General features: G+C 42.2%; 1 protein-coding gene across 1 annotated transcript; it reads right to left on the bottom strand.

Annotated features, from left to right (window-relative positions):
- Nucleotides 1–206: 206 nt before the first annotated feature.
- On the bottom strand, nucleotides 207–16533 carry LOC127085657 (endoplasmin homolog). Its single transcript, XM_051026146.1, has 2 exons — nucleotides 16311–16533; nucleotides 207–842 (listed from the first exon to the last, which is right to left on the bottom strand). The coding sequence occupies exons 1-2, from the start codon at nucleotides 16474–16476 to the stop codon at nucleotides 379–381; spliced, it is 630 nt and encodes a 209-aa protein (XP_050882103.1). The 5' UTR covers nucleotides 16477–16533; the 3' UTR covers nucleotides 207–378.
- Between the last annotated feature and the right edge of the window lie 671 nt (nucleotides 16534–17204).

Genomic DNA, 17204 nt, shown 5'->3' with positions numbered 1-17204 from the left:
CCTTAGGAATAAAACCTGTCAAATGATTAGAGTAAAGCTCCAAAACTGTGAGATTTGTAAGGTTAACAATCCCATCGCCAATTGTTCCGTCTATTTTATTCAGGGTGTTGAGTTTGTGTATGTTCACTGCAGGTTCAATGACTGGACTGGTTCAACATATCTGCTTCTGCGGCAGTAGCTCTGACTGTGATACCAACAGATCTGTTGGTGGCATCCTCCATGATACCAAGTTTAATGGATTTTCCAAATTCATTCCAGAACTTAGTGTATTGACCTCTCTTCTCATCAATTTCAGAAGACGACTCTCCTTTCTTTTCTTTGTCAGTGGACTCATCAGGATCCTCTTCAGCAAGCTTACGGATCATATCAAGAGCTTTCCTAATAAGTTTCCTTTTTTATTGTCCTCAGACTACTGTGTTGTTGAAGCATTTCTCGTGATACATTCAATGGCAAAGTGTCTGAATCAACAAGACCAATCAAAAAGCTCAGATACTTAGGCAACAATTCATCAAATTCATCTGAAATGAACACTCGTCTAACATACAACTTCAAGTTTGATTTGTTTGAATTGTGATAACTTTCGTACAAGTCCTGAGGTGCTTTTGGTGACGCATAAAGGACTGCTTTGAACTCGACATCACCTTCAGCAGTAAAGTGGCTCCATGATAAAGGTTTGTCGCCGCTAAAATCCTTGGCAAGAGAGTTGTAGAATTTGGTATACTCTTCCTCTGTAACCTCCTTTGGACTCCGCAGCCATACAGCCTTCACATCATTTAAAAGTTCCCACTCATAAGTTGTTTCCTTCATTGTCTTTGTTTTAGGCTTTTCTTCTTCGTCTTCACCTTTATCAGCATCTTCTTCATCTTCATTGGTTTAACATGGTTTCACCTGGATTATTGCAGCAAGCTATGGTCATGGTTCATGCAGCATAACCAGGTTGGTTTTCTCCACATGCTACAGGACATATTTGGGTTTGGTTGGAGGATGTGGTAGGCCAGGTTGGTCCATTATACCAGGATTGATGCACCCTGTGATACAAGCTGCTGTAACTAGACAAATGGTGGGTTGAATTGTATGCAGGTGAATCCCAATCGTCATCATAACTGAGCTGCCATAAATCTCTTGAGCTAGACTAGATAATTTGGAATGTTGGTGACCTTGTGGCAGGTTTGTTATAGGTCAGGGCTGGTATGAAGTTTCCTGAGGTTGGTTGTTTTTGAATAATTGTTTGTCTTGCAGGTCACAGGTTGTAACTTTGGTGAAATTCGTTGGATGGTTGGAAGTTCGGTTTCACGAGCAAGGCATTCAGTAGCATCTAATGAATTGCCGGTTTGAGTTGCAAAAAAGGGGTGATAAGCCACTGCTAACATACTGTCAAGATTGGAACCGAAGGTTAATTTAATGAACTTCCATGCTATTGGTTTCAAATTGAAGTCAGCTTGTGAACATTGTGTCTGCTGCTAACTTTGTTGTTTGTTGCAGGTTCTATTTGTTTTGTTGTGTTGGAGAGCAGTTATCATGAGTTTGTTACGAAGCAACTGATGTTTAAGAGTTGCGAGGCTTTTCGTATGCATCAGAGATCGCGGTATGACCCCATTTGCGGAAGGAATTCCAATAAGGCCACACAATAACGTCAAAAATCCCGAAAGAAGTAAATCATAATGGTAAGAAGATGGTTTTCGCAAATTGAACTCTTTCTGTTGAGAGAGCTGAGATGCAGCACTATGATCGAAGTAGCAATGGAATGAGTAACCATATTTTTTATGTTTTAAACTATTCTCAGAAAACTAAGACACAATGCCTTGAACAATACACTTGAAATGGGAGACAACATTTGCCCTCAGTTGCAGCTTGTGGATTTACAAGACAACCAGATTGCATACGTAACAGTCGGTTCACAGTACAAAAACACATTGATGTGAGACATTTTTCTTTCTAATCTGACATGCTTCGGCTCCGTTTTACCTGACTTATTCATTACTTCACTGCATTTCCTTATTCTTTTTTCAGGTAAGATAAAAAATACAATGTGATTACAATTGCAACTCCTATGCAGCTGGTGACAGTGATATTTAAATTATTCAGATTAGTGCAGAGGAACTTCTCTTAGCAGAGGTGCTACTATTTTGATAGCAACTGGAAGTACAGTTCTGATTCTGTGCCTTATAGGGCTAGCTATATATGCAATCCCGTCAAGCCAAACGCGATATCCACGCACACCAGCTGCAAACAACAATAGCTCCAATTCAAAATGACGACGTGCAAACCTCCAAAATCCAAGCACCAAGTTCAAGCAGTCCCATGATTCCACCCTACACGTACAAACGACAAGAGAACCAACGAAATATGCAGGACTTGAAAGCGAACACGTAACAGCAGAAGACTAGTTTAATCAGTTGTAGCCTCATGTGAGTTTTCCATAAGAGCTTCATTGTAAGAGAAAGAAGTTTGGAACTTGATTTTGGTATATTATTTGGCTTGACCCTTCAACTCTATGCTTTTTTCACTGAACTGTTTTTTTGGATTGTTGGGCAGGATGTCGGTGCTCCTGGAGCAGGTTTTATTGTGTGCAACACTGGCTTATGAAATGCTGTTGATTCCAGGTTGCAGTAAAGTGTGCCAACTGCAGGTTTTAGGGGGAGTTTCTTTGTGATATTGAGTGCTGGAAACGAGCAGTCCAACTTAATTGCCATTAACATGTGAGGACTTCATGTGATCCAAGGTTTATGAGAGTTGATACGGATCGGGTTATGGTTTAACTGTTTCTGGTAGGATCCCATGCTATGATTCACCGCAGCAGCAGCAAGAGCAGAAGCTTCCTCTGCATTTATCCTTGCCTCCTCAGTTTTTTTTTGTAAGAGACTCGTCTGACATAATCCTCTTTTCAACATTTCAGCCACTTTTGAGGCGATCAGGAAGAGATAGAGGAGATACAGACTCAACTGATTTCAACAGTAGTTACTGGCACATTCACAACAGGGGTTGCAGTGGCGTTAGCAGGAGATATATGGTTGCTGCTAAAAGGGGTCAACTATGACCATAGATGGAACTCTATAAGCACCGGTGAGCCTTTCAAGCAACTGATAATTACCATCAGAATAGAAAAAGGAACCATTAAAACCAAGAAAATCATCCTCTTCTTCTGCAAACTTGTTTCCATCAAAAGAAACATCCCTGGGGCTATTTATTTCCGATTGAATAATTTTGGCACTAGGAAGTTTGTGATCTTCAACAGATTCTTCAGAGTGCACAGCTTTTATCTCTTCACCAGTGACAATAGAAGATTTCTTGACTTCATCATGCTGTATGATCTTCTTGAGAAGTTTCTGCTGAAATTCGATTTGATTGAACTTCGGAATGCAATTGTTGTTGTGTATTGGCTGAACTGATGTCAATATCCTCAGATAAAAGTTGGAAACCTAAACCCTTGGCTAGAGAGCTTAGTTTTCCATCTTTCTTTTGATGGACAATGTAACCCAATAACTCGTTTAAAGAACTCACTTGTAGATCAGAAGCTACATTATCCACACTAACTTGCTTACCCTCATTAATAATTGTAATGGAAGATATCTTCTTGTTCAGTTTAATCTTCTGAGCTTTCATCAATAAATTTGACCTAAGAAGATCAGATGTGCTCTTTGTGCCACGATAATTTTGGATTAAAACTTTCTTGTGATTATCATTATTCCTATCCATTTGATTCACAGGATAGTGTTGTGCCAACACTCTGAGAGCTTTAAGAGCTTCCAAACTTTTTTCTAGTTTCTGAGGAGTGTGATGATCTATCAATAAATAGAAGTTCTGATGGCTTATTTGCTGGTATTTTCTTTGTAAATGGACAATGTATTGATGATCATGGTGAAATTTAGGGTTTAATGAATTTGGGTTGACTTTGGTCAAAATTGACCAAAAAGTCAACTGTTGACCAGAGTCAACAATTGGTCAAAAGTGTCATTTTTTTTGTATTTTTCTTGTATGGAAACATATGTACTGGTTTAAACAACGACATGAAATAAATTGAAATGGATTAACAAATGGTTGAAATTGGTTTCACAATTGGCTTGAATGTTTGACTTTTGAAAAATAACTTGACTGATAATGTATATGAACAAGACCATGAAATAAGACCATAAGGTTATAGTGTCCATGAACCAATAACGTGACTGGCAAGTGGTTAGAAACACAAGAAACTTGGTTGTTCAGATGACCCAGACCATAGATGTATCCACAATCACAACACCATGACTTTGAATCAAAACCAATCCTCATATAAAAACAAAACAAAGCTAGGCCAAGTATGCCAAACAAACATAAAAAATTCAGGAGCAAAATCGGGGTATGACAGTTGCCCCTATTTAAGCGTCTTCAACTAGAGAATATGAAGCAGGATGTTCTTCATATGATCATAGTGGGAGATGGTTAAATACTAAGAAGACCCGAATTTTGATCCTGAATCCCCATGGAACAATGCCTATCAGCATCGTCAAAGAAGCAAATCTCAAAAGTAGAATCCGTCTGGTATGGTGAAAATCGGTCTGAGTACCGAAACATGAAGTTGACCTGGATACCAAAATAAATGGTAACACAGGAATACCCATGGCCTGAACGCCGTGCTAAGCATCGGAATATGTGAGTATCAATATTGGTCTGATCACCGGAAATCTGGTCTGAACACCATTTCGATCTGGAAATCGGAAATAACTGGCCTGAACGCCACTTCGGTCTGGATACCGGAAACTTCTTCGATCTGAAAATCGGGAAAGACTGGCCTGAATGCCACTTCGGTCTGGATACCGGGAAAACTGGCCTGAATGCCATAAGTACATCGACCTGATCGTCGGAAACTTCTTCGATCTGAAAATCGGAAATTGGCCTGAACGCCACTTCGGTCTGAATACCGCCTCGGTCTGAACACCGGAAAATTGGCCTGAATGCCACAAGTACATCGACCTGATCGTCGGAAACTTCTTCGATCTGTAAATCGGAAATTGGCCTGAACGCCACTTCGGTCTGAATACCGCCTCGGTCTGAACACCGGAAAATTGGCCTGAATGCCATAAGTACATCGACCTGATCGTCGGAAACTTCTTCGATCTGTAAATCGGAAATTGGCCTGAACGCCACTTCGGTCTGAATACCGCCTCGGTCTGAACACCGGAAAATTGGCCTGAACGCCACTTCGGTCTGGATACCGGGAACTTCTGAAAATCGGGAAAGACTGGCTTGAATGCCACTTCGGTCTGGATACCGGGAAAACTGGTCTGAATACCATAAGTTCTTCGTCCTGATTGTTGAGAACTTCTTCGATCTGGAAATCGGGAAAGACTGGCTTGAATGCCACTTCGGTCTGGATACCGGGAAGACTGGTCTGAATACCATAAGTTCTTCGTCCTGATTGTTGAGAACTTCTTCGATCTGGAAATCGGAAACTGGCCTGAATGCCACTTCGGTCTGGATACCGGGAACTCTGGCCTGAATGCCACTTCGGTCTGGATACCGGGAACTCTTCATGTCTATCAGCATCGGCGAAGATAACAAAACAGTGATACGTGAGCCGGCACGCATGCCAAAGATGCAAGTTGGGGATAACAATCGAAAGATTGACCAAAGAGTGCATGAGATATATTATCTATAGCCGTCAAAACGTAGATAATACACTCGCATGGAAGATTATCCATAACCGGGTTGTAGGTTGTTAAATGAATAATCGACCGAAAAGAAAGGTATCAGGGTACCAAGACTAGGCATGCAAAAGATGATCAATCAAAAGAGGATAAAGTTGCTAACTCGGAGCAAATACCCAAAAGAAAGGGGAAGACCCACTGGGGACAATACTGCTTGATCAAGGCAAGTATCCAAAGGGGACAAGACTATCAATACCACAAAGAGGGGATTACATCTACCGGTTAGTAGGCAGAAAACCACGGAAAAGTAACCAGTCATCGATAGGATGAGCACAAAGGGTTAACTCTGCTAAGGGATGAAAGTGGGATTTTACAACTACCAGTTAGTAGGTAGAAAATCACAAAGATATGACTTACAACTACCGGTTCGTTGGTAGAAGCCACAAATTCCGCTGAGGATGAGATGAATGAGTGCCGGTTAGTGAGCGACTATTCATTTATGCCCCAGGGAAGCACGGGAGACAGCCAACAGGAAGCCAGTTTAGGATCGATCCAAAAAGGCAGACTGAAACAGGACTCATCCTAATGAGGACAGAACTCAATAGGGAAAACCCATCCCATTATGGAGGGAACGGAAGCAACCGTCATCCACGAGGATATAACTCAGTGGGGAGCGCAGAAGGAAATGGTAGACACTTTCTGCTTAAGGGGTAGACTCTACATGGAGAGATCAGACACACCCACTTCTGCTAAAGGAATGGACCCAAGCTTGCAAGATGCTGCGAACTTCGAGGAGTAACATTGTTGGGGATACCCATTCAACTAAGGAGTCACTTGTTGGGAAAGTACCAACCTCTCAACCATGCTGATGAACCCAATTCTGAAGCCGATCCAATGGCGCGATGTTAAACTCTTTCCAACAACCCAATCTCGGTTGGTCACCACGGCCTAGGGCTAATGGACATGTTTGCAATGTTGATGCATGAGTTTTTTTGTTTTACACAATGCCCCATGATCATGGAAATGCTATGCACTAATGATGCAATATGCTATGCTTATCTAAATGATGAATGCATAAACACACGTCTCCTCCAGAGACAACACCGGGAAACTCCAGGAACTGTGCTGAGGATCTTATAATCACGTCAACTTCCACCCTGCTGGGGAGGAAGGCCACCAGAGGCTTCCGGAGGGATCATCAGTCATAACCGGAGAAAAGAGTTCAACATACTGGCGGACGCGCCACAACAACTCGTGCTGGAAATCAGAGATACTCGGAAGCAACCAGATCTCTGATGAAGATAGATAGGCATTGATAAAGCTCCTCATGCTAACAACTCCGCTGGGGATCTATCTGAGGACATGATGGAGTACTGGGATGTCAATCCACCAAATACTGAATCTTCCAAGAAGAGCACCCATGCTGGGGGAGAGAGGAAGACTGCTCTGCTGGAGAGAGGAAAGTTGAAGTCTTCAATAAATGCTCTGCCTAGGACTGCCCCACAAAAAAGCGTCCAAACAACAAACTTGCTAGGGATGCCCCACAATAGGGCTCAAACAGCACTCTACTGGGGATGCCCCACTATAGGTGCTAATAGGGACTTGGAAGAAAAAACTGCACTGCCGGGGACATGAAGATGAACAACTTCAACCAACACTACACTGGGCAATCTCGCTGAGGAGAAACCATGAGAGGTTCTACAGGAAAAAGATACAGTCATGCTCGAGATACGAACAAATGTCTTACCTGTTAGTAATCATACCGCCCTTGGGAGAGCATTGTGGGTCTCTTAAGTATCCTTCCATCATTGTGAATGTTCACTTTGTTTAAGAACAATTTTGAAAAATTTATTTATTTTGAAAAACAATGATACTTTATCAATTAAAACATGCAAAACGTTTGTTGAGTTGAAAAAAAATAAGAGTGCAAATAATTGGATAAAAGCTCAAATTGATGTAATGAAATGGTAGTCTGCAAAGGGCGAGACTCCATAGATCTGTACAAGTTTGAAATCGGTGATATATATTGGAGAGGGCTACATTGAACATAATGACCCTTACTCTACCATTCTGAATTTCGATGTATTCGGAGCTTCAGTCGACGACGAATCGAGAATCCCTGACGGATGACAGATATAGAGCACAGTCTTGTCAAGATGCAGTTACTTGCCAAATCCCTAATTTTTGCCTAGATTGCCCCAGTGTGAGGTGCTCAATCTAGCGGGATGCGAATTCTTTTTTTTTTCAATGTCTCTAACTTTTGCCTGAATCGCCCTTTCGGGTTTTCAATCCACCGAGACGCTCCTTTTTGCCTAAGTTGCCCTTTGGGGTGTTCGACTTAGCGAGCTTTTTGTTCTTTTTTTGTTTTTTTGCGAAGTATTTCTTGACTGCATCGGGAATTCACAGGACGAGTGAACTTCTTCATCCATTGCTGTAAGTCTCAGAGCACCACCTGAAAAGACTCTCTTGACAACCTATGGGCATTCATAGCTTAGGGTTCACTTGCCCCTGGAATCGGGTACGAAAGACAAGACTTTCTTGAGCACAGGGTCCCTCGGAACACACGAGGCTTGACCTTCTTATAGCGTGCTTTCGTCACTCTCCGCTGATATAACTGACCATGACACATGGCAGTTAATCTCTTCTTTTCGATCGAATTCAGCATCAGTCAACTTGGGACTTTGAGGGTGCTATTTTTTCTTTTGTTTCTTTCTTTCTTTCTTTTGATTCTGATTTCTTTTGATTTTGCACCCTCTTCTTTCTTTGTATTTTCTTTTTTCTTTTTCTTTTATGCCCCAGTTGGCTGTTCTGCTGATTCTCGAGATACAGCTGAGTGATCTTCTTTTCTTGCTCAAGAAGTCGGGAAATCTCGTCAGGAATCCCTTCAACATCATCTTCTTCCGCTTCGAATACAGGGAATTCACAATTGGGAGATGACGTCAGATCATTGTGTTCAATGGGTTTAAGAAACAACCTGCATAATGATTTTGATATGAAAAGCTTTTTGGAAATCAAACAAGACAATCGTTATGCAGATGAAAAGATTGTTTTTATTCCTGTTTTTAGGGTTTTTTGTGATCACCAATTTCATGTAAAAAGTGAAAAAGGAAAACAATTGGAAAAAACAAATGTTTAACATGCATTTATTTGAATGAAAATATCATTGCACAAAATGTTGCCAACAATGTCATCACTTCTCCTTTTGGCATGGGAGAAGGGTTTTTAAACAAAGTGATTATTACTCTGACTTCTGAACAACTGTTGGAACACCCACAGTGACCCATTTGTGATAGATCCCACCAGGGATAACAACTGTCAGTATCCTTTGCATCAGCAACTTCTGCTTTTGAACAAACCTCTTCGTTGAAGACCTCAGAAGAATAACCATCACCAACCCGGGACTTGCCGTCTTCAAGCTTGATTAACACGGGGACCTAAGTCTTCAAAGCTCGGAATCCCTGACCTCACAAGGTCTTGAACCTTCATCTTTAGCTGGAAACAACTATCCACATCATGACCTGGAGCACCCGAATGATACACACAATGCTGTTCAGGCCTATACCACCACCGAGGGTTGACGGGTATAGCCGGCGGGTCTCTGGGAGTAATCAAGTTCCGCTCTATCAAAGAGGGATACAACTCTGCATAGGACATAGGGATCGGATCAAAAATGATCTTCTTCCTCTCATTACTCGTACTGGCTTGATTACCATTGGGAGGCCGGTAAGCCTGCTGCTGAGGACGATGTTGTTGATGCTGATATTGCTGAGTTGGTCTTCTCTGTTGTTGTTGAGTTTGAGTGGCTGGAATAGTCACAGCAGCAACTTGCCAATACTGTCCTTTGTTCACACTCCTCCGACGGTGCACAACGTTTGTTTCACCCTCTCCCCTTCTGGGTGCCCCAGAGGATGGCTTTTTAGAACTTGAAGGATTTGAAGAGCCAGGATGGCGAACCGGAGCAAGAGTTGCTCTGACATTAACAGTCTCTGTAGCAAGGGGCTGTCCACTGATTATAATACCCCTCAAATCTTCACCCACGGCATAGTTGTTGACGGGAATAGTGACAGCAGTAATTTGATCATTGACAAGGACCCCCTCTGGTGAAGCACGACTGGGCGGCAGAGTCACAGCTTCCTGTCTCTGGGCTAAGGCACGCAGCTCCTCTTGCCCCTGAACAACCCCTTGCATCATGCTCATGAACTGGGCCATGTCCTGTCTTTGGGCTAAGGCACGCAGCTCCTCTTGCCCCTGAACAACTCCTTGCATTATGGTCATGAACTGGGCCATGTTTGCCCTCATCTCAGCCAACTCAGCTTGGACTTGATCCATACTCCTCTGATGATTCAATCTGGTTGCGGTGCGGACGATGATCAACAATCCCGTCTCAGTCAAAACCCAGAGTGAGAAGTCTCTCCCAAGCATGTCTGCAATGCAAGGATGATATGTGCATGATATGCATATGATGCGGATGCTATTTTATCATGAATGATCCTGAAAAGGATATGCACATGCGAGTTAACTTTTTTTCATGCATTATTATTTTTTGGAAAATAAACATGCTATGATGCAAAGGATGGAGCCAAGACTGGCAGGTTGTGCATCTCGGCACACAGGATCCGAAGCTTCGGCTTGAACTCTGATCACAACCATCTGAAACCCAAAGTCAATCTGATCAACTGGCATCTGAACCCATGTCTGGAGAACTGAGTCACCATCTGAGTGAGCACCCACAGATTCAGCCCAGGGATCCGAAATAAATGGAACCCGCTGATAAACCACGGACAGAACTCCGGCGTCCCGGAAATAAACGTCCATAAATTTGGCTGAACCAAAGTCACCATCCCAGCACCACTGGCAGAAACCGTATCTGTAGAGATCAAACCCTCCCCTCACAGGTAGGTTCTAAGAACAGAAGTTTGTCAGCTTCAGCCCTTCAGTCGAGAATAATACGTTTACCACTGAAGGTTTGGCATTATTACGGGATAAAAAACCTCTGCTGACTCCCCTCAACAGGACATCCTAAAGCAAGTTCCCAGTCTCGGGGTCCTCGGATTGATCAGCGAGAATGCGCCCACCAGAGCTAACATAATCACGTCTCGGAGGAGAGGCCTCGACTGAGTTCTCGGAAAATGGTCACCAGAGTCGACAATTTCTAGAGGAACATCATGTCGTTACGGAACATCCGTAGGACATAATATATCCAAGAGAAACCTCGTCTGGGTGTGGTTCTTCACGAACGACTTAATGTAGCAACATGCCACGCAAGCCTCATGAACATCCACTCTAAAATCTGTGTGTACACTCAAGCCTGGGTAATGGGCTTACCTCTCATAGAACACCCCCACCCCAATAAACAGATAAACAGCAGCAGATACAACAAACATATGTACATGAATGCAATAAGGTAAAGCAGGTAAATGCTGAAAATAAATAACTGTACAAAAGAATAAACACCCAACAGACAAGAAACCTACAAAAGCTAGGAGGGACTCGCTTAGGGAAACCGTATCCCCAGCAGAGTCGCCAGCTGTCGCAACCCGAAAAATACGGTATGCGAAAAAACAACCGGCGAAAAAGAAATGACAGAAGAGTCGCCACCGTGCGTTATTTATCCCAAAGGAGGGAAAGGAAACGCTCGAAGTAAACCTGGAGAAAGGAAAGGAAAAGACAAGGTCTCGCAACCAAATCTTAGGTTCGGGAGTCGATTATGCGAAGGGAAGGTATTAGCACCCCTACGCATCCGTAGTACTCTACGGGATCCACTCTTGTTGTTTCTTGTCTAAAGGGTGTGCGTTTATCTAATGTACTATTTACTAAGAGGGTCAAGAGAAAAATGACTCGCATAGATATCGCATCCATTGCATACGTATCTCATCTGGAATGAGAATCAGAGTCTTCGTAGCTCGGGTACCTAAGGGGTAAGGATAAGTGTGCTCGCTAAGACATCGCGCCTTATGCCTACGTATCTCATCGGGAATGAGAATCAGAGCAAAACGCAGTTCAAACTAACTACGGGAATAAGGGTCTCGATTGCACCTAGGGCAAGAGAAAGGGAATGTCTCGATCGCAACGAGGGCGAGAGAAAGGATCGCAACGAGGGCGAAAGAAAACAAAGATTAGTTGTTAGTTGTTAGTCAAACTCGGCAAGACATCGCGTCTTGTGCCTACGTATCTCATATGAACATGAGAATCAGAGTTGCCGTAGTTCGGCCACATAGGGATTGCCATCTGAACATGGCACCTACACACAAAAAGGTGGCAAACATGGAGCCCGACTGCCAATCACGGACTTACATCAGCATCCGAACCAAAACACACACAAAAGGGCAAACGTGGAGCCCGACTGCCAATCACTGGACTTACATCAGCATCCGAACCCAACAAACCCACACTGGAACCCGAATGCCACTCGATGGACTTACATCAACTTCCAAGCACACAACAAGAACAACAAACAACAGATTGCCAAGGAGTCGGGAACTCGAGCCTAGCAATTGTCAAACAAACACACACAAAAAAGGAAAAAAGGTGCCCGGAGTGGTCTCGCACGACCACCTGCCTACATACCTCGTCTGGAACAAGGATCAGGGCTATGTAGTTCCCCTACATAGGGGATTGAAACACACGCAAAAAAGAAAAGGGTAACCGGAGAGATCTCGCACGATCTCCTGCCTACATACCTCGTCTGGAACAAGGATCAGGGCTATGTAGTTCCCCTACATAGGGGATTGAAACACACGCAAAAAAGAAAAGGGTGCCCGGAGAGATCTCGCACGATCTCCTGCCTACATACCTCGTCTGGAACAAGGATCAGGGCTATGTAGTTCCCCTACATAGGGGATTGAAACACACGCAAAAAAGAAAAGGGTGCCCGGAGAGATCTCGCACGATCTCCTGCCTACATACCTCGTCTGGAACAAGGATCAGGGCTATGTAGTTCCCCTACACAGGGGATTGAAACACACGCAAAAAATAAAAGGGTGCCCGGAGAGATCTCGCACGATCTCCTGCCTACATACCTCGTCTGGAACAAGGATCAGGGCTATGTAGTTCCCCTACATAGGGGATTGAAACACACGCAAAAAAAGAAAAGGGTGCCCGGAGAGATCTCGCACGATCTCCTGCCTACATACCTTGTCTGGAACAAGGATCAGGGCTATGTAGTTCCCCTACACAGGGGTTGCCATCTGAACATGGACTTACAAAGGAGGACACCAGTTGTGTCAGAGGAGAGTGGGCGATGTGCTCACGTCCTAGCAGTAGGTGTCGCAGCTCGCTGAATCGAGTCTTAGGCAGTTACCTCTTTGCAATAGAACAGACTACATGCCACAAGATCGGAGACGCTCGGAAAGGTCTAAAAGAAATGGGGAAGCTCTGCCCTAGAGTTGTCATGCAATGTGTACTTAGGCGTTTAGGATTTACAAATGGGAATATCTACCTAATGTTAGCATGCAAAAGGATATGGGAATCCTACCTATGTTATCATACAAAGGGTTCTACCTAATGGGTGCTACCTAATCGGAACAAGAATCGACGAATGGAGCAAGGAGAGGTGTTAGGGATAAGGGTAGATGGCGATGCATGAAGCAATCGACTTACAAGGTTGATGGCGATGCATAAAGCAATCGGCTTACAAGGTTGATGGCGATGCATAAAGCAATCGACTTACAAAAGGGTGGATGAATACGTGCTGGTTCTGTTAGGTTTTGAAAAATGATTACTCGACGTTGGATCGAGGTTTTGATCTTGTTTTGAAATGGTTATCGAATGTTCATTTTAATTCTTGTATTAACAGATGAATAAAGAATGAAAGAATAAATATTATACACTTCATGGGAGAGGGATACATTTGTTATGAATGGGGATTGTTCATGGCAAACAGACAATAATAATACATGCCTCATACACCATACAAGTAGGCCACAGTTAATCAAACAAGTAAGATATAAACAAGTATATAATCGAATCAAATAATCTAAGAATGAAATGAATGAGCATTAAACAACGTATGAGTGTAAGTGTAAGAGAACCGGCTCATTGTAAGAAAGCCCAAGAGTAAGCTATGTGAGGTCGATGGCGATGCTTAAAAAGCAATCGACTTACAAGGGTGTAAAAATGGGCTCGATATTAAATCGAGAAAAGTGTGATTTTTATAGTTTGAAAAAAAGATTTTGAACTAAACTAAAATACAACAACTATACATCATCAACAAAATGAACATATGAGTGTAATAAACATAAAAAGATATTAATCAACATACTAAAAGAATAAAAAATGCTAAAGAAAAATAAAATCAAATAAAAAGCAAAAAATTCCACACATGAGTATCGAACCCTCTCCATTCAAGAATATGAACACTACCCTTCTCCACCAGACCACTCATCATTATCTGCTACTGAGATACTACATTAAATACATGAACTGGGCTGACAAATTTATAACAAAACAAAATAAACATTTTTATGGTTTTTTATTATCTCTGTTAAAAACAAATTAAGCTAAATAAATAAAAAGTAAATAATAATAATAAAAGAAAATAAAAACATATATTTTTCTGATTTTGTGTTAAAAATGAAATAAACTAAATAATAAAAGAAATAATTAAAAATTAAAAAAAGAAGAAAAGAAAAAAAAGGAAATGGAAACAGCAAGCTCGTCTCCATCGTTTTCCTCCCTCGCTCTCTCTCAAACTCTCTCAGGCGAACCTCTCCTTTCTCAGCTTATTCCCCCCAAACCCTACTCACAGTAACCGAACCTAAGTACTACGAAGAAGACAAAGTGCAAACGACAAAAACACAACCCTAAACCCAGTCCAAACTAGAATCATCAATGTGAAAGAAACACCAATCGCGCAGAGATACATCAGGCTTGGAAAGTAGTAAACATGCATCTGAGTACGGAACAACAAAAAAAGGTAAGAGTTCTACCAGATTGGGATGTCTCGGAAGTGAACGAACAGGTACGTGATCCTCCTTCCGCTTTCTCCTTCGTTGCGCCTTTCTTAGGGTTCGTCCTCTCTTTGATTTTCGTTTCCTTGTTTCTCTGTGAACAGTGGCCGCCTCCAACCTTTAGAAATTAGGGTTTTTTCTCTTTTGATTTTTTTTCTCTCAGTTTCTGTTGTGCTCCTCCTTCTCTTACTGATTTGCTCTCTATTTATCCTCTGTGAATTAGGGTTACAAATTGGTGCCCTTGTGTTCAAAAGTAGCTCTGCAAAGCACTTTGGATGCTCAGAAATTGAATTGCCCTATCCATGTTAGATTCAAGAAAAGGTATCCTTCACAGACTTTCTTCTCTGCTTTGACCTCATACCAATTTGGGATGTTTTTGGACTTTTCCCTCTGACTGTTGGTTAATGGTTTTGCACTTTAGGTTTTGCAAATTGACTGATTAATGTGTCCCTTTTTACCGCAGTAAAAAAATGGTGAGCTTGGTTTGACTTCAACATCTGAAGGATGGTTTGATGATTCTTCCTTGAATTTTAGTAGCTTCATGGTGAGTTGGTTTGAGTTTGCTCTGAATTGGTATGTATTTGGCATTGAAATACCCTGCAGGTTGACCTATTATGATTTGAAATGCAGGGTTTTGTGGGCTTGCTGCAGCAGGGTGAGTGAGGTCTGCAATTGGCCAAATTCTATTTGGTATTGTGCTAACCGATTCTTGTAGGTTGTTGCAGGATTGGATCATGTTGAATGCTGCAGATGTCGCTGGTGCCTCGGAAAGATCCAAGCTAACAGATCTTGCAGGTTCAGATGGCAGTGAAATTCCTGATGCATTATCTTGAAGGGACCCTAAAGATTGGACAACTTCCTGTTATGGGTGATGCTTTTTCTCCTGTCGGCATCGCCAATCCAATTCGGTTAGTTTTCTCTTGAATTTGATTGCTCATGATAGACTTAATCCATTTGTGACTCCGTTCCATTTCTTCATGATGCTGCATGCATGAATCGCAAGTGAATATGATGGTGATTCGACGATGGTGGAATCGTACCGGTCAAATTGTTGACATGAAAAAGCAACTTTTCCAATTTCAAAAGGTTACCAATATCCTTAGGAATAAAACCTGTCAAATGATTAGAGTAAAGCTCCAAAACTGTGAGATTTGTAAGGTTAACAATCCCATCGCCAATTGTTCCGTCTATTTTATTCAGGGTGTTGAGTTTGTGTATGTTCACTGCAGGTTCAATGACTGGACTGGTTCAACATATCTGCTTCTGCGGCAGTAGCTCTGACTGTGATACCAACAGATCTGTTGGTGGCATCCTCCATGATACCAAGTTTAATGGATTTTCCAAATTCATTCCAGAACTTAGTGTATTGACCTCTCTTCTCATCAATTTCAGAAGACGACTCTCCTTTCTTTTCTTTGTCAGTGGACTCATCAGGATCCTCTTCAGCAAGCTTACGGATCATATCAAGAGCTTTCCTAATAAGTTTCCTTTTTTATTGTCCTCAGACTACTGTGTTGTTGAAGCATTTCTCGTGATACATTCAATGGCAAAGTGTCTGAATCAACAAGACCAATCAAAAAGCTCAGATACTTAGGCAACAATTCATCAAATTCATCTGAAATGAACACTCGTCTAACATACAACTTCAAGTTTGATTTGTTTGAATTGTGATAACTTTCGTACAAGTCCTGAGGTGCTTTTGGTGACGCATAAAGGACTGCTTTGAACTTGACATCACCTTCAGCAGTAAAGTGGCTCCATGATAAAGGTTTGTCGCCGCTAAAATCCTTGGCAAGAGAGTTGTAGAATTTGGTATACTCTTCCTCTGTAACCTCCTTTGGACTCCGCAGCCATACAGCCTTCACATCATTTAAAAGTTCCCACTCATAAGTTGTTTCCTTCATTGTCTTTGTTTTAGGCTTTTCTTCTTCGTCTTCACCTTTATCAGCATCTTCTTCATCTTCATTGGTTTAACATGGTTTCACCTGGATTATTGCAGCAAGCTATGGTCATGGTTCATGCAGCATAACCAGGTTGGTTTTCTCCACATGCTACAGGACATATTTGGGTTTGGTTGGAGGATGTGGTAGGCCAGGTTGGTCCATTATACCAGGATTGATGCACCCTGTGATACAAGCTGCTGTAACTAGACAAATGGTGGGTTGAATTGTATGCAGGTGAATCCCAATCGTCATCATAACTGAGCTGCCATAAATCTCTTGAGCTAGACTAGATAATTTGGAATGTTGGTGACCTTGTGGCAGGTTTGTTATAGGTCAGGGCTGGTATGAAGTTTCCTGAGGTTGGTTGTTTTTGAATAATTGTTTGTCTTGCAGGTCACAGGTTGTAACTTTGGTGAAATTCGTTGGATGGTTGGAAGTTCGGTTTCACGAGCAAGGCATTCAGTAGCATCTAATGAATTGCCGGTTTGAGTTGCAAAAAAGGGGTGATAAGCCACTGCTAACATACTGTCAAGATTGGAACCGAAGGTTAATTTAATGAACTTCCATGCTATTGGTTTCAAATTGAAGTCAGCTTGTGAACATTGTGTCTGCTGCTAACTTTGTTGTTTGTTGCAGGTTCTATTTGTTTTGTTGTGTTGGAGAGCAGTTATCATGAGTTTGTTACGAAG

This window comes from Lathyrus oleraceus, chromosome 5 (genome assembly GCF_024323335.1).
Source record: "Lathyrus oleraceus cultivar Zhongwan6 chromosome 5, CAAS_Psat_ZW6_1.0, whole genome shotgun sequence".
Lineage (NCBI taxonomy): Eukaryota > Viridiplantae > Streptophyta > Magnoliopsida > Fabales > Fabaceae > Lathyrus > Lathyrus oleraceus.
The sequence above is the reverse complement of the archived record's forward strand: the minus strand, read 5'-3'. Positions and strand labels throughout refer to the sequence as shown.